This window comes from Centropristis striata, chromosome 13, assembly GCF_030273125.1.
Source record: "Centropristis striata isolate RG_2023a ecotype Rhode Island chromosome 13, C.striata_1.0, whole genome shotgun sequence".
Classification (NCBI taxonomy): domain Eukaryota; kingdom Metazoa; phylum Chordata; class Actinopteri; order Perciformes; family Serranidae; genus Centropristis; species Centropristis striata.
This window is the reverse complement of record NC_081529.1, coordinates 7,944,369-7,963,378: the sequence shown is the minus strand read 5'-3', so window position 1 is coordinate 7,963,378 and position 19,010 is coordinate 7,944,369. Positions and strand designations below refer to the sequence as shown.

Genomic DNA, 19,010 nt, shown 5'->3' with positions numbered 1-19,010 from the left:
AGTTAGCATCCCGGTTTGTTTACAATAAGCGATGACACTGTGCACAGTTAGCGAGTGCGTGTGTGTGTGTTAGACGTCACGCACAACATCAAATATTCCGCCTTGCCATGATGGCCCGTTCATAGTGGTCCCGCTCCCAATAGCGATCAAGTGATCCCAACAATTTTCCGACTCTGGAGGTAGTCATAGAGGCGGAAAATTGGTGGGATCACTTGGTGCGCGTTCATAGTGGAGGCGAGACGTTACAGAGCCATAAATGTGAAACGGCACTATGAAAGGGGCTTATGTGTGTGTGCAAAACTGAATCTTAATCTTTACTCTAAGGAGGGAGGGTGTAAAATGTTTTCTCAATCTTGTGCATATTGTTTGTGTTTAGTTAAAGGGGGTTTATTTATTACAATTGTCACTTTCTGTTTAGAAGGTAGATTTGAGTTTCGTTGGTGTCTTTTGTAAGTTCTATTTTCCTTTGTTAATAAATCACTGTTTTTGCTGATACTCTATCCTGGGTTTTTTTTTTTTTTACCATCAGAGGTTTCTCCCTTTACCTTAGGCAAATTGGGGACGTAACATACAACACACAACCAGTGGTGGGAGGTAACTAAGTACATTTAATCAAGTGCTGTACTTAAGTACAATTATGAGGTATTTTCACTTTACTTGAGTATTTCCATTTTCTGTAACTTGACACTTCTACTCCTCTACATAGAGTCAAATATTGTACTTTTTACTCCACTACATTTAGCTGACAGCTTTAGTTAATAAATAAACCTCATGGCAGTATATTAAGTACCTAGTTAAAATGAGCCCTACCTTGACAAAATGCAAACAATGCTTACATATAAATGTATCAAAAATATTAATCCAGTATTTTTGGAATACATATAACAATGAGTGGGGCCTTTCTGCATTATGAGTACTTCTACTTTTGATACTTTAAGTACATTTTGATGCTGGTAAGTTTGTACTTTTACTTCAGTAAGTTTTGAATGCAGGACTTTTACTTGTAGTGAAGTAATTTCCCAGTGTGGTATTAGTACTTTTACCTCTGAATACTTTTTCCACCACTGCACAACTTGTGGTCAAGACTTAAAATACAACAACACACACACGAGCCTCATCCCTGCGCATAACAGTGTTTTTTACTCTGTGCATCTACAGTGTGCAATGTTAGCCAGCCAATCACCAGCATTATTGGATCTTGGTACAAGCATGCTGTACATCTTGGCTCACGATAAAATTTACTCCTTAAGTATTGAATGACAAGGCTTAGCTTTTCTGTGGGACCACACATGCAAGCCTTTGCACCCCGCACGTATCAGTGAGCCTCTGGTGCTCCTGAGCCTGCTGCAGGTTTGCCGGTTGTCCCTCTTTGGACCCCTTTTGATAGGTACTAACCAAGGTAATTATAGTTAACGAAAACTAAGAAAATAACGAAAACTAGAATTGAAAAAACAATTTCGTTAACTGAAATAAAAATAAAAACAAGAGTTTTTAAAAAAAATGATAACTAACTGAAACTGTATTTTGTGGTTACAAAACTAACTAAAAGTAACTAAAAATATAGTGAAAACGTCCATCGTTTTCGTCTTTGTCAACTTTTTTCATACGTAAACCTTTTTGGTTGATATGAAATCTATTTCATCTATTTGGTTTTATGACGTAAAAAAAATTACTGGGGTTGAGATGGATCAGACAAAGGAAATAAAGGCAACATTTATTGTGACCTTATTGAAACTGGCACCCAACAAATACCCCATTACAAAAAAACTAAAACTATTAAAAACTAAACTAAAACTAAGCATTTCCCCAAAAAAATACAAACTAATTAAAACTAGCAAACTCACTCTAAAAACTAATTAAAACAAAATTAATTTGAAAACAAAAATTGACAACGATATTAAAACTAAAACTACCGAAAAATCCCAAACTATTATAACCTTGGTACAAGCCACTAAATGATGCAAACACCCCACAAGACCTGCCAAGATGCTCTGACCCAGCCGTCAAGCCATCGCAATTGTGTCCTTGTAGAAGCTGCTCAGGTCCTCACGCTTTCCCATTTTTTTCTGCTTCAAACCCATCAACACGGAGAACTGGCTGTTCAACCTGCTGCATGATGATGTATCCCAACCCCTCGACAGGTGCCACTGCAACCAGACAATCAATGCTATTCACTTCACCTGTCAGTGGTTTTAATGTTGTGCCTGCTCGGCGTGTATGAGAGCGTGGGTGAGCTAGAGAGTCAATCAGCACGACAGATGTACTGAGCCTGTAAGCACTGACTCTGACTGAAATACTGTAACGACCCTGTGTTGTACAACACACTTTCAGGGAGATTAAGTGAAAAGCACAACACAGACATTCAATAAATTGTCAGAGAAAATCAATGAAGATGCTCTGCTGACGTTTGAAGTGCAGCATGGGTATTTTCCATGGGGTGTGGAGAGTGTGTGTGTGTTGCAGCTTGTCAGATGCATGTTTGAGGCTTTTGCAGGGTGTGTGGTTATAAATACAGTGTGGCAGCCTGTATGTGTGCAGTTCCCAGATGTTTGTGAGTGTGTTTCACTTCAGGTGATGGATACAAGACGTTGCTGGGGCTGCGGCTCTGGGCCGGCGTCTGCAGGCTCAGAGACTCCATCACACCTCTCACTCTCTGCATGTGCTCCTCTGTGAGCGGCGGCTGCAGGGCACTGCTCAGGATCTGATGAGCGAAAAGGAGGGTTTTATTTAGTTAAATTAAAAGGGAGAGGAGACGAGCAGCATAATGAGGAAGGAGTGGAGGAATGATGAGAAAGAGAACAGGACATAATGCCAATATTGGGCTTAAAGGTTAATAGGCAGTGAAGAGGGAGATGAGACGACAAAACCCAAAGTAGGAAAAAAGTTAAATGTCTGAATCAAAGGAGACTTAAAGCATTTTCCCTATGTGACTGATCAAACTATAGATTTTATACCACTTAAAAATGAAATTCATACACAAGCTGACAAAAGGCAAATTCTTCAGAGGGAGACTTATGGAGTAAGACCGCTGTCAAAAAGATGTGTCCATGTTATAAGCATTCGTATTTGTAATGATAAACATTTGGGTGTAAATAAAAAAGTTGTACCCAAAATTCTGCTGTCACACACGAGTCTGATAAATTATTAGGGTTAGGATTGTTTTTATGTGAGTATGAATCTAAAAGCTGTGAGTGCAAAGTCTTGTGAATACAACTCTAATTTCTACGACTACAAGTCTTCACTGTGAACACGAATTCAAGTTTGTGGGTACGAGTCGAAAAACTGTTGAAATGACGTCACAGGCAGGTCACAGGGGAAAGCAATCGAACCCCGAAAAATGCGCCGAAGGATGGCTGACAACATGGACACCGTCGGGGAAGCATCATCATCATCATCACAGGTAAAGTAAATAACACATCCAACATTTATTTATTTTTATTTAGTTGTTTATTTCATGAAATTGTACTGTTTTAAATAATATGAAGTTTATGGACGTTAAGACATTCTGCTTTAGCTTACAAGCTAACCACATGTCAGTTACTGCTTGTGTAACCAAACAATAGAATTAGTCAGAGTCCTGACAGCAGTTTACTATCAATCCAGAATTTATTTATTATATACGTGTATATCTGAGATCAGACACACAAGTGTGGTTTGCATGGGTCCAGACTAGTAATATTAATGAATAATTTAATAATTGATATTTGTTGTATTAACTTGCATGCTAATGATTGGCATACATTATTTTGCTAAAAATACAAAATTATTTTTTATGTCTGTCCAGCCTATGTGGGATAGAGTACTGTATGTTGGTAAATGACTATGTTAACAGTGGCATTTAGCCTAATGCCTCGTTTGATTCTCCGGTCGTTAGCTTGTAAGCTAAAGCAGAATGTCTTAACGTCCATAAACTTCATATTATTTAAAACAGTACAATTTCATGAAATAAACAACTAAATAAAAATAAATAAATGTTGGATGTGTTATTTACTTTACCTGTGATGATGATGATGATGCTTCCCCGACGGTGTCCATGTTGTCAGCCATCCTTCGGCGCATTTTTTGGGGTTCGATTGCTTTCCCCTGTGACCTGCCTGTGACGTCATTTCAACAGTTTTTCGATTCGTACCCACAAACTTGAATTTGTGTTCACAGTGAAGACTTGTAGTCGTAGAAATTAGAGTTGTATTCACAAGACTTTGCACTCACAGCTTTTAGATTCATACTCACATAAAAACAATCCTAACCCTAATAATTTATCAGACTCATGTGTGTGACAGCAGAATTTTGGGTACAACTTTTTTATTTACACACAAATGTTTATCATTACAAATACGAATGCTTATAACATGGACACATCTTTTTGACAGCGGTCTTACTCCATAGAGACTCGCCTGGGATTTGCAGAGTGCTAAATAAATAAACATAAGCTTCTCGCACAAAAACTAAACTATTTATTTCAGCTGTGACAGGCAACACAACACAGCCACATTAACACAGCCCCAGTATTGTTTTAAAGCACCAAATCTCATATCAGGATCATCATTCTCTGCACTGCTGGAGAAAAAAACTGTAACTTTAAGAAGTTTCCAGAGAGAAGAAGTGATGGATCTTCATACACAACAAGTGTGTGTTGCGCTCAAAGATGGAGCGGTTTTATTTTGAACTCTTTCCATCAAGTGACTCCAGAGGTTGATATTTTGAGGAACGGGTGGGTGAAGGAAAGGGCACGATAAAAAAAAACGTTCAGTATAGAATAGGAGCAAAAGGGTAAATTGAGGAGTGTGAAGTGGAGTTATGTGCAGTGACAACAATTTGGAGGTGCAAAAAAAAGAGGAGAAAGGAGGCAAAGGAATAAGAGCAAGTGAAAGGTCACGCTATGTACGCAAGAATAAAAGATGGAAAGAGTGATGGGTAACACAGTCCCTACGGTCTGAGAGAAGTTATTAGAAGTCAGTGAGCATTAGAAATTTTGAAAAGGGACTCTCCCCTAAGACCAGCTCTGATCTGACGAGCTGACTCAGTATGCAGCGCAACCCTTTACACAGGCCAACGGATCACACACATACAGTTAGACAGCAAGACAAGCACAGGCTAATGTATAACCAGTCTGATTGCTGCACACTAACATGCTTGTATCATATTTTGTGCTCACAGTATGTGCCTGCCCTTTGCTGTTCACACTGTACATGTTGCCCGTTGGTTCCATTCTCCGCAAACATAATGTGTCTTTTCATTGTTACGCTGATGATGTTCAGATTTATCTCCCCATGCAAACGAATTGTAAAGACTCTGTACAATCTTTACTTGACTGCATAACTGACATCAAGACTTGGATGAGCCTCAGCTTCCTAAATCTGAATGACAGCAAGACAGAGGTCATTGTGTTTGGGCGTCATAAACATTACAGCGACTGTGCTGATGCTCTGCCCCCCTCCCTGGGTTCAAAAAAGTGCTCTGTCATTAGGAGCCTTGGTGTCACTTTCGACAGTGATTTTAAACTAGATAAGCAAATCGGCTATGTGGTCAAAAGTGCCTTTTTCCAGCTGCGACTTCTGGCCAGGGTAAAACCGTACCTCTCTCCTAGTGACCTGGAGAAGGTTATTCATGCTTTTATCTCTACAAAGCTGGATTTTTGCAACTCGCTGTATGTAGGTCTAGACCAGCGCTCATTGCGACGCCTACAACTCGTACAAAATGCTGCAGCGCGTCTTTTAACAGGCACAAAGAAACGGGAACACATAACCCCAGTTCTGGCCTCTCTACACTGGCTTCCTGTCCGTTTCAGAATAGATTTTAAAATCCTGATGTTTGTTTTTAAAATTTTAAACGGATTGGCTCCAGCATATTTGACCGAACTGATACAGGTTCACAGACCGACTAGAGCTCTGAGGTCTGCAAATGAGTCCTACCTGGATGTGCCTAAATGCGGGCTAAAAACAAAAGGCTATCGCTCTTTTGCAGTGGCTGCCCCGAAGCTGTGGAACAGTTTACCGCTGCATATCCGGTCGTCAAAGACATTGGACAATTTTAAATCTTCTCTTAAGACTAATTTTTTCTCCCAGGATTTTGAACCTGCGTGAGAAGAAAGTTGTTTCTGTGTGCTGTATTGTACATCTCATCTCATATATTATTAGATTAAATTGTCTTTTATTTTTATTTTGTGAGTTTATTGTTATTCAATTATGTATCTTGTATTGCATTGGATTTTTTGTTGTGATTCAGTTATGTAAAGCACTTTGGTCAACCTTGGTTGTATATAAAGTGCTCTATAAATAAACGTGACCTTGACCTTGACCTTGCATGAATCTGAGCCTGATGACTGAAACCTGCATTCTTTCTAATGGCCAGCGGGTTACTGTATGAAAACAGAAGTCCGATGGTATAGAAGTCTATGAGAAAATTAACCTACTTCACACTTAGACTCCACACACTTTATTACATCAGTAAACTTTTTCCTCATGAGTTTATGATCTCAATCACTTGTTTCAAGCCTTCTTCAATACAAAATGATGTTCATTTAGTAAATAATGCTCCCATTCAGAGTAAAAATAGCAGCGTTTGTATTAGGGGATGGCTACCTTGTGATTGACAAGTCGCTACCACAGTCAATCAATCAGTCGATTGACTGATTGATTGCTGTCAATAGATAGAGATAGAGTGTCAGTGTATGTGATCCAACATGTATCCATGACACTGTGCACATTTAATTAACTTGTTTTTGGGTGTTGTCCCTGTTTATGTCTTAGAAATGTGACCCTTTCAGTGTTTTTTCAGTTCAAAAGTTCATTGTAACATTTGGGTCACCTAAAAATGTCTTGTTAAGTGTTCGGCTGTACTCAAACACACTCTAAGGACTTGACTGTTTTGTTTTAAGCCTCTTATTAGCTAGCATTAGCATCCAAATTTATATCAACGTTAATGTGGGGCTGGGCGATTTGGTCAAAATCTTATAAATATTACAATAACAATATAGGTAATTTCAAATCTCAACATTGATATTCATCACAATATAGCATATTTTTGGTAATTCAATAAATAGTCTTTATGAAATAACCACATGGTGAAGCTATTTTGGTATACCCCATACGAAATACTCCTGTGACGTAAATTGGCTGCTGGTTTTTTGACATTGCGACAGAAACGATATAGAAAATATACACAACAGACATTCTTATGTCATTTTGAAGTTAATGTTTAATGTCTAAATTACATATGCACCAAGTTAGCTAGCTAGCATTAGCTGGTAACTTACTATTTTGCTATACTACAGGTACCTGGCCTTGCCTTGCCAGGCTGGTAACCCATGTAATCCACCCTCTCGTCCAAGTAAGGTCACTTCCAGCTTGGCCTGTCATGATAATTACTATATCGACTTATTGTTCGATATATAAAATGGACACAATTATTTTTCTGGATTTGATATATTGTCGTTTACATGTATGTTTGTTTGTATAGGTCAAAATTTTTACCAGTCGCAACTGCCCTGCCTCTTAAAGGAGCCACATGACTCCTATAGTGGATGTGCTGTAACGCAGACTTTTTTTGTTTTTTTAAAAAAAACTATATTTCCTAAGCAGCTATTCCAGCTGTTTATATGTTATTTATAAGCCGGGAAAGCATTATCGCATTTCTACCATTAAAACCGGGGGTGCTCTTGTGTTATTCTACCATTAAAGCCCGGAAATCAGATACGTTGTTTTGTAGTATTTGTAGTTTTTTCCACCTATTTTCGGTCTCTTGGCCAATGAAATGCATCACAATACAAGTGGGAGTGTCGCAATGCAACATGGGACTTTTCCAGAACTTTGAAATCACATAACAGGAATTTCATTTCTATCTGCTACAGAGGCTGAACACTATTATTTAGTAGGCAATGACACTTCTGTTGAATTTCCAGAAAAACTTCAGGTTTTAGGGGGTTATTTTAAAATCGGCCAGAGGTTTTACAGGCATTTTAGGCCTAAATGGGTTAATTAATTTTGGTTGTAGTTTATTCATCTAGGATATTTTAATATTTCTTTTCCACATTCCAATTCTAATGTTCAATATTCTTGAGATTTAAAAATGTATTGCTGTGTAAAAGGATGTACTTATTATGCTCTAATATCGTTATAAAACTAAAACGGCATCCACACAACGATACTATCGTTTATCGTGATAGTTTCTGGGAAAATATATTGTCCTGAAAAATGTGTTACATTGACAGGCCTACTTCTAGCTACAAAAAACAAGATGGTAACGGTCAAGATACCAAACTCAAGGCTCAGTTCACAAACACAAACACACACACACATCCAGTTGACAGTTATGTCACAAGTCATTGGGAGGTAGTCAGACAGTCATAGATACCACCTCACTGAAAAATGAACTCTTGACGAACTGTGATTTCACGTCAGTCCCCAGACAGATCAACAGAACCTACGAACAAAGTTCAATGTGAGTGTGTGAGTGTGTTTTTGTGACAGATTGGAGCAGAGGAGATGACAGGGGAGAAAACTCAAACTGTCTTGAGACTGTTAAGAGAAGTGTGTCTGTCACATTGAACTCTGTCTCCCCTAAACTGCCTCGATGTTTCCAAAAACAAGCTGAAAACAATCACAGTATGCACACACACACACACACAGGGCAAACAGACACATGCGCACACATTCACACAGTTTATGAGTCCCTGGCACACGCTGCACTGGGAGCTGCAGTTTGTGCCATCATTCTGTCACTCGTCTGATTTTGAGCTACTTTCAGAATACTAAATGGGTTTTCTGGTCCTATAGATGATGCCAAATTTGAGCTGAGCAATCTGATGTAGATGCTAGTCCTTCTGTGTTTTATAACGTCTTGAAGCAAACCCAGATGGGCTTTATGCATTCACTGCAAAGCTAACAAGGGTAACGACAAGGACATGGTTCATCATGTTCAGTTTATGTTGAGACAACATTTTTACAGGGAATACATGCACATTAAGGCAGTTCATATGACGCCATGTTTCTCTGGGGTTAATATGGTTGATTCCACAAATGACACTAATTAAACTAATTAACTAATGTTTTACAATGAAAATTATGCAAAAATGACAATTTCTGTCCAATTTCATGGATTATATTGCAAATAGCTATTTTTCCAAACTGTTCAGCCATATTATTGTATCATTTTTGTGCTACTCAAATTAACTTAACTGCCTAATGCTCATTTCTGACTACACCACTGAGAGAGTGTGAACCTCTAAAAGGCTCAATTTTCCATGTCAATAGAAAGACTAGCTCAAGACACTAACAGATGATAATATTTTCTCATCTAAAAAATGGTTAATTGGGGATTTTAATATTTTGCCACAAGGAAGAAGGACACTAGTTTCACTGTCACTGTTTAAATGATGTGTTGTTTCCCTAAGTAAGATCAAAGTTAATCTTTGATCGCTATACACAACAACAACAACAGCAACAACAGCAACAACAACAACAACAGCAACAACAACAACAACAGCAGCAGCAGAATAGTGTATAACCTATAAAAAGCTGTTTTAATTAATAATTCAACCCCTCAGCCTTTAGAATGACAAACTTTTTAACATTTATGGATAACTGGGTTTGCATCCAGCATCAGCAGTGAAAGCCTGAATAGACTACAGAGACTGGATGGATGCACATAATTTGTATTTGCAGAAGGAGACTGTGTCCAATCATCTTCAAACAAATGGCCAGCAGCAACAAAATGCCCACTGAGGGCTGAACAGACATTGTTCTGACTTCAAGCTTTACAGTATCAGATTCAGTACTTGGAGACTTGGGGAGGTGGGGACTTTATTCTTAGGGGAATTGACTGGCTTCCAGAGTTTAAACAGGACGTTCAAATAGTACCCTGACTTGGCAGCTCTGACTGCACTTATTTCTTGAATGCTTAAATGCTAACCAGCCGATTGGGTCTCATGTGTGTCTTGGTGCTTACCCAGGTTCTGTTTCCTCGCCTTAAACTGCCAAGTCAGAAGTAAACCGAGGGCTTAGCTTAGAATAATCAAAACAAATAGAAGAGAAAAAGACTGAAAAAGGAAGAATGGACATTAAGACACGGGGTAAGGCCATATCAACATAAAAAAGACCCAATTCTCGAGTATTACAATGATACAGATCGTATATATTGCGATTTAACTCTTTAACTGCTTTTTGTGTCCACAAAATTAAATTCAATCAAGGAGGTTTTGTCAAATAAGAGAAAATTCTCAGTCTATTCATCTCACTTCAGTCTCTTTATTTCTCCACAATGAGAGTCAAACCCACAGACTGACCAACAAAGTATTCAGTCAAACTGAACTGAACTGATATCAAACATGTATGGACGACAACAACTGCAGCATTTTATCAAACTTTCAAAAACTTTAAGCTTCACTGCTCTACATTTTTTTTTAAATGAAACAGAAAGAATGATTCCTTAGATCTCTTCGTTTCATATGATACCAGTATCTCCGGGATATTCCTAAATGTTCACTACGGAAAAAACAAATACGGGCGAAAATACAGACGGTGCCGGAACGCTAAATATCGATACTTGCTGGCCATGAATTGATATAATTTTGCCATGCAAAATATCGCGAAACTATACTGTATTGATTTCCCCCCACCTCTAATAGGAAGGGTCGATTTGTGACATATATGGAATCAAAACAGGGCACAGTGATTCGTCCAGACACCATTAAAATGTGTGCCTGTGTCGATATGGATGTAAATGAGGATTTTAAATCCATTCTTGAGTTTCTGACATCACAGATGGAGAGTCATTAGTGCCGACATGACCAATGATTCTGGTTGGCAGAAGGGTATGTATGACTAACAGCTGGGGCGACTGAGTTAATGCCAGTGACAAGCCGTGCTACATATTAAAGTGGAGTGGAAGAGTGGCACAGAGGTCAAAGTGCACAGTTGGCTTGGCAGGATTATCAGTGTGTGTGTAGCAGCATCAGCTCCGGATGACACACTACTAGTACAAAAATAAAATTGTATGTGTTTTCCTAACCCCCTTTTTTCTTGACGACATGAGGTCAAGAAAAGATGTGAAGGAGAATTCATCAGGATGTAAGAAAAATAGAATCCAACTGTACTTACACTGATCGATGTGATTATGATACGGCAGATGTTAATGATCATCTTGACTTCCTTTTACCTCTTCTCCTCCACTTCAGGATAAGGATGTAGCCCTTCATTGTCATTTATATATCCACTTCGCCTACTTCAATATTTTTGGAGGCTAATACATATGAAGTGCTCAGGCCTGTAACAATAATTATTATATCGACTTATCGTTCAATATATAAAAATGGACGTGATGCTTTATTTCTGGACTGTTGTTTGTCGTTAACATGTGTGACTTTTTGTGCTTTTCTGTGTTGTGTTTAAAGTAATGATGCAAATGATTCACAGGCAGTACAAATTAGTCGAAAAAACCCCCAATATTTCCCAAGCAGCCATTCCAGCTGTTTATATGTTAATTTAGTAATAAAATAATATAATACATAATGATTTTCTCATTGCAATGTTTTGTTAACAGAGCCTGAAAGTCAATTTTAATTGTTTTGGTTGTAGTTAATTTATTTATGTTTTATTTAACGAGGATATTTTAATATTTCTTTTCCACATTTCAATGCCAATGTTTAATATTATCGAGATATAAAAATTCATTAAAATGCGTAAAAGGATGTACTTATTATGCTCTTATATCGTTATAAAACAAAAACAACATTGAAACAACGTTTATTAGTTTATTCATCTAGGATATTTTAATATTTCTTTTCCACATTCCAATTCTAATGTTTAATATTCTTGAGATTTAAAAATGTATTGCTGTGTAAAAGGATGTACTTATTATGCTCTAATATCGTTATAAAACAAAAACAACATTGAAACAACGATACTATCGTTCATGGTGATAGTTTCTGGGAAAATATATCGTCCTAAAAAATGTGTTATTGTGACAGGCCTAGTGCTCACTACCAATAACTACAATGAAATATGGTTGAAGACTAAAAGTGCATCTGCTCTTGTGTTTTTACTGTAGTTTGATGCAGGCTTTATAAATATGGAAAAATATTCCTTCATTACCATGGTTGCTGTTGGAATAAAAAGAAAGGAATATAGGCTACTAGTCGCAAAGGTGAAATGAAATAGTCACATTGAGAACGGTTGCACTCGCTCACCCTGCTGTCGACTCCTATTTATCGACAAGAATCCCAATTAGTATGTTTGTATGAAAATAATTGTTTTTGACCGCAGCCCTTCAGTCCCAGACGACAGGCCCGGCCCAGCCTCAGCTACACCACCTCTCAGCCTAATTAGAGACCTCTGACCTGGTCTTTGCAATTGCAACGTTAAACTAGATCTCTCAGCCAACTGTTTATCTTTCCCTCTATATGATGAAGCTCCACGCTGAGGCTACTGTTGTAAATTGGCATTTTGCTGCTGCAGTGCTTCTGTGTATTTATTTGCATAAACAAACCGGGTCTTCCCTGTCCACATTTCCCCTCCTGTCTGTGTTTTTTCTGCCTGTGCTGTTCTTCACAGCAAATAAATAAACATTTCAAAGTATTATAAACACTGCGGGAACCCGACTGATACTGAACTTTGTGTGAACTTGGATTTCCTTTTTTAATTCATTTATTCAACGAATGTAGATTTTCATTAATTCAACAGCAAGTTTAAAGCCTCTTTCTGTTAGAATCCACAAAATGTTCTCAAAGTGTGTCCTACATTATTTGATCTGTGTGTGAGTCAGCTGTACCTGTTCGAGGAGCAGCCTGAGGGTCTGTGTTGCTTCCTCGCTGAGCTCCTTCACCCCCCTCCTCTCCACCGCCTCCATCACCTGCAGCAGGTCAGGCTCCCACGACACGGCCGTACTGCCGTGCTGCAGGAGCTGCAGACGACACAGACACAGAGAGATGCACACATTAGGGATGGAGACCTGCCAACTCCAGCATCTATAACGTTAACAATCAATTAATCGCTATGTATTTATACATATATCAGTATGTATTAAAACATGCATACATGGGCAAAATAAAAGATATATATATATATATATATATATATATATATATATATGTATATATGTATATATGTATATATATATATATATATATATATATATATATATATATATATATATATATATATACAGTACTACGCAAAAGCCTGTTTTGATAACGGACGCTCTTATTTTGAAAGGATGTTAACTCAAGTGAGGTTATACTGTAAAGATAACGTCAAGGAGTTCAATGTTTTATGTTTTAGCCCCCGAAGAGGCATGAGGTTAGTTTTCACAGTAATCTTGCATATTTAAATGTGTTTTGTGTTTAAATAAGTTTTGGATAAATTAAACTCAGTAATTCATGCTAGCAAGGTTTGATACAGTAAGCTAGTTTTGCTCAAATTAATACTCTTGTATATCTGTGTGTTTTATAATAGTTATTGCAACTTTCAGTTTGCAAACTGAAGCTTTACCCAGCATAATTCTCAGCTCATTGGCTTATTGACATACTGCCGCAGAACTGAGCGCTTGGCCATGTCTCAGTTCAGTGATACACAGTCAGAGATAATATATAAAAATACACAGATCGTGATTTACTAAATTCTTAATGACCATTAATCGATCATCGATTAATTATTCCCATCCCTAGTACGCATACACATGTACAATAATGCAGTCATTACTGAACGAAGGAGGACTGGAGAGAAGAGAGTTAGAAATAAATGGCAACAATAAACATGTTTACCTTTTGAAATATGATATTGTAGGTGATGCAGAGGTCAGTTAAAGGTACGATGTAAAACAATTGACATGTATTAGCTGCTTTGTATTGCGAATGTGTAAACAGATTTCTATCCATGCATTCATTTCCTTGCGCAGGGGCCGCAGGCTAAGTAAGTATCCCAGATCTCTCTCTCCCAAGCAACATTTTTCAGCTCTTCCTAGGAAGCCCTGAGATATATAATCTCTCCAGTGTGTTGTGTGTGTACCTCGTGGCCTCTTACCAGTTGGACGTGCCCAGAACACTTCTTTGAGGCATCCTGATCAGATGCCCAAACCACCTAAATCGACCCCCTTTCAATGCCAAGGAGTAGCACCCTCCGGATGTCCAAGCTGCTCACCCTATCTCTAAGACTGAGCCCGGCAGGATTGCATTATAACTTAAAAACGGAGAGTAGGAACAACACAATGCCGACTACAGTTTACTCATAAATAAGAATCTATCCATTTTCTTTAACCCCTTATCCTAACTCGGGTCATGGGGGTGCTGGAGCTAATCCCAGCTGACACTGGGTGAGAGGCGGGGTTCACCCTGGACAGGTCTCCAGGTCTCTCACAGGGCTGACACATAGAGACAGACAATCACACTCTCATTCACTCCTATCGGTTAGTTAGAATCACCAATTAAACCTAAGCTGCATGTTTTTGGACTGTGGGAGGAAGCCGGAGTACCCGGAGAGAACCCACGCTGACACGGGGAGAACATGCAAACTCAAGGCCAGAGGGCTAACCACAGCACCACCATGTAGCCCCAAGAAGGATATTATCTGCCACTAAAGTGCAGAGAACCACATAAATCCACAACTTTTAGACAAAATTCCCAAAGTGGTGTTTGAAATCTTGGCTCAGTGGGTTCCAGCTGACCAGCAGTTCCTCCCCTGATTTCACTGAATAATAAATGAAAAGTGTTGCAAGCCTCAGTTCACAACACAAAATATGGTAATAATGTGTCTTTAATTTCCATGTGTTGTAGTATATCAGCGCGCAGAACACTGTACCATACTCGCTCTCATTACTTATGCTATCTAAATACCTCTAGAACCTTTATGTTTTTATTACCTTCATTAACTTTTTATGATTTTAAGATCAAATATTTATTACTGCTCAGAACCATGCCCAAGAAATTATACTTGATTTGACTTGTGTGTGTGTGTGTGTGTGTGTGTGTGTAAAATCTCTCACAGTTGTGATGAGCCTGTGAATGGCAGGGTGCAGACGGCAGCTCTCTCCTGAGCTGAGCAGGCAGTAGAGGAGGAATCGACTCCACGGCTGACACACCACGTACTTCGCTAACACGCAGACGTACGCACAGGAAACAAACCCGGGGGGAAGAAAAATGACAAGTCAGGATGCTGGAATCAGATCAATTGTGTTTAATTTCGCTCTATTTCTCCTGCTGCAATTATTGAAAATGGTTAATGACAAACAGCAGGCACATAAAAACAAAAACGGACATGCACGCTGCAGAGTTGAAACACCTTAGAATTCTTGTATGCATACACACTCTTTCATCTCTCACATGCGCTCAAATAAAGATACACTCGCTCATTCCCAAGCCGTCTCTTTGTCTGGTACCTGTGGTGGGACTCTTCCTCTGCAGGAAGCCCAGCAGGGAGCTGAGACAGTTGACAGTGGCTCTCAGCAACAACTCTTGCTTCTGTTGAGGAAGAGAGAGACACGCGGTACGGTGAAACATGAGAGAAAAGTCAAGTATATGATAAAAAGGGGAAGAAAGGAACAACTTCCAGCTCAAAAATGTCAGATCACTGCAAGTCATGGGAGCGACAGGAATGTGACGTCTGTCTGTGTGCTGTAACTTTGCAGAAATGGACATAAAAACTGCAACAGATGCGCTGGAAACAGACGTGGACAACAGCCATAGCCGCTCACCACTGGACACAGATTCGAGCAGAAACAAAAGGGATAACAAGGGAACACCGGAGAGAGCGACTGAGGAAGGTTTTAATAATGCATGTCTCTCCTACAGTGGCGGTGCTGCCAGTGAGCACTATGTAGTGTCCAAAAATACTGAAGTAGGCCAAGGCGGATAGATAGACAACAGCGGAGAGTTACACCCTAATCCTGAGGCGGAGGGGAGGAGATAGGGGAAGAAAGGAGTCAAGAGGAGGAGTGGGAGGGGAGGAGGTGAAGTAGGTAAAAGATAGAGGAGAAGAGGGCAGATGAGGAGACAAAGATGAAAGGAGAGGTTAGGATGAGAACAAAGAGGAGAGACAAAGTGAACAGAAAGAGGAAAGTAGAGGAGAGGTGAGGAACTCTGGAGCTCCAGTGTTTCCTACCGCCACCAAACGAGAACATCAAGAGGGAAAAGAGAGCAAAACAGAGGAGAGGGGAGGGGAGTTGGGAACTGTTACTCATATCAGCAGCTGAACAGCAGACTACAGAGCACTGAACCATAGAGCCGGGGCTCAGTTCAGCACTACAGTCTTTTACACAGAGAAGAAATGTCACTGGTGTGGAACCAGAAGCTGGCATGCTGCTGCACAGGCACTGGATTATAAAAGAAATACAACAGGCATAATACCCAATTATCCCACAGTTTGAATATTTCATCCACATTATCTTTAGATACTCGAAAAGTAGAAAAATCTCTTCTGCAAATACACATTTATGGTAGTGCTTTTTTGTTTTCTTGCTGTGATTGAAGCATTGCTAATTCACTTATAGCTGGTATCTGTAATGTTTCTAATTTATTATATCATTATTATAAGCAGATGGTGCTGTATTGGCCAGAGTACTGGAGGAGCCGAGTTTCACATCACAGTTGCATTCTGCATGCAAATGAGCGTTGGAATGAGCCCAGTGGTATTACACTTCATTAGCTGGAGCTTTTTCCAGGTTATTTGATTACCCATTTAAAAACAACGCAGGCTTCAACATAACCTCCCCGCCACGACTCTGACACCCTTTCTCTAGTTCAAACATCATTTCGATGACCTCTCACCGTTGTGTTGTGTCTGTGTTGGCTGCAAAGATTTAATGACCTGCCACTATGATGCTGTGGCAAAACAAATTATTTAGCTATAATCCATAATAGGGATGCACGACTGAGACATTCTGGGTCAAAATGATGCGTAAAATAGCAATTTGGCCGATAGCCATTGCTCTGTTGTAGTTTTTATGCCAGGGAAACATTATAAAAAATTGCATTATTTTTGAATGAGCACAAATCAGTCATACAAATACTAAAACCTTCAACCTACTTCCAAATGAAAAGCTTTCTTCTTTAAGAAGTGCTTCAAAAGCCCTTTTAAGCTGCTATACAACTCTGTACTAAATGAAAACAACTTTTCAGTACATATATAGCCCAACAAAAAAAATACCTTTTCAGTATAAATTAAATGCGTCAAGGGCACTCAGAGACATAGACTTCCACCAAGGCCATGCCGTTAACAAGAGTGACAAAAGTGAAAAGTGTATCTCTGTCGTGATTCAGATCTGCTCCAAGGTGCAACTTGTTCTTCATGAAAGTTTCATGAAAATTGGAACAGAAGTTTTTCTATAATCCTACTGACAGACGGACAAAGAAACAAACAAACTGAACCAAAAAAAAACCTCCCTGGCAATTCAGTTTAAAGAGAAAAGATAAGAAACATAGAAAGGGCACCTCTTGTGTTTTTTCACACAGAATTTAACATTCTCAGAAAAAAGTGCAAGTCTCCCACATGGCCGACTTTTTCTTTTACATTTAAGCACAGAAACAATTGCAAGTGAAGCCACTGCAGAAGTACCTTAATAAACCTGCATTCTTTTTAATGGCCAGCAGGGGGCAACTCTTAAAAAAAGTCAAATTTGATGAAAGTCAATGAGAAAATGACCCTACTTCACACTTTTTTATTACCTCAGTAAAAATGTTCTGATTAGTTTATGATCTCAATTACCTGTTACAAGTCTTCTTCCACAGAGCATGATGGTCAAATAATAAATTCTGGCTCCATTTAGAGTAAAATAGGCGATCAAGCAGGGTATGTTTTCAGGCGCGGCTAGTCGCTACCACAGTGCACTGTGTTTTCATTAGAGCTTTGACCCTTTCACAGTGCTTTCAGTAAATGAGTTAACTGTAACATGGTGATCTAAATGTTTAAAGACATTTTATGGAGTCTGCCGTTCAATTGGAATTATGGGTGCCACTTGATGACCAAGTGTTAGCTAGCACTAGCACTAGCATTAGCCAATATCTTAGCATCCTCTTCCCCAACTTCACCATCACATCCACATACTGTATGATCATTTTTGGTTCCAATAAATCAAGATGGTGATGGACAAGAAAAACATGAGCTTCCAACAAAAGACCAATGAGTGACATCATGGTGACAACTATTTTAAACAGTCTATGATTTTCAGTACAAACCTTTTGGCGTTCTTTAAGGTGCTGAATAAACAAAGTTCCAAACTATCTTGTATCACAAATTTCTCATTAGGTGCAACTACACGGTCGCTCATGAAGCTAAAATAATTTTGTTTTCGGACACAATACTCTGATAATTGTGGTTTCATTTTCATTGTGATATGTTTGGAAGAGATTGATTAATAGTTTCAGAAGATATACACTTCATCTGTCAAGAATAAATCACATTGTCAGAATAATTTCATGGGAATAAGTAAAAAAATATTTTATTCCAACTTTATGGGCGATGGTGTGTATGTCAGGGTCTTAAAAATCATTTGAACTGTCTATTAAATTGACCACGAGTGTTCGAAGTAAGCTGTATTCAAGATGCATCTTACTGCTGTTTTATAGACGCAGTAAAAATGCATTACCGCCACTCATACTAGAGCTCCTCACAAGTCCTGCAAGCGTTGTGATTCATTGATTCACAATGTCTTAGCCTCGGTCGTACAGAAAAAATGCATCCTTTACTCTGTGACTGTTCGCACTTGGTCATTAAGTGGTTGGCAGTAAAGGCAGTAGTCAATATATGATTGTGTGATAGAGCATTTTAGTGCTTCATATTTATGTACAGTAGTGCCTCTGGGTCTTGTGATGCTAGAGCACTGCTTTGATCATAAAGAATTGCAAGGATGAAACAACTGTTAAATCAAAGGTGTGTGTAAGTATCAACATATGTAGCAGTTCAGTGCACAGCCAACGTTTATAGATATGATTCTTTATAATCTCTTTGATAAAAGGTCTTTTTACGACTGTATTTTTTTGCGATGGATAGTCATATCTTGGATCTTTCTCTGTGCTGGCTGCCACC

The 19,010-nt window shown here is 38.8% G+C and overlaps 1 protein-coding gene across 1 annotated transcript in view; it reads right to left on the bottom strand.

Annotated features, from left to right (window-relative positions):
- The window catches only part of LOC131983301 (meiosis inhibitor protein 1), a 97,748-nt gene that overhangs the window by 1,766 nt on the left and 76,972 nt on the right, over positions 1-19,010 (bottom strand). The window contains exons 29-32 of the mRNA XM_059348012.1: positions 15,367-15,448; positions 14,974-15,080; positions 12,766-12,897; positions 2,583-2,701 (exon numbers count right to left, since the gene is read on the bottom strand). Coding sequence (XP_059203995.1) covers positions 2,583-2,701; positions 12,766-12,897; positions 14,974-15,080; positions 15,367-15,448 — 440 coding nt within the window. The remainder of the gene's footprint in view (positions 1-2,582; positions 2,702-12,765; positions 12,898-14,973; positions 15,081-15,366; positions 15,449-19,010) is intronic.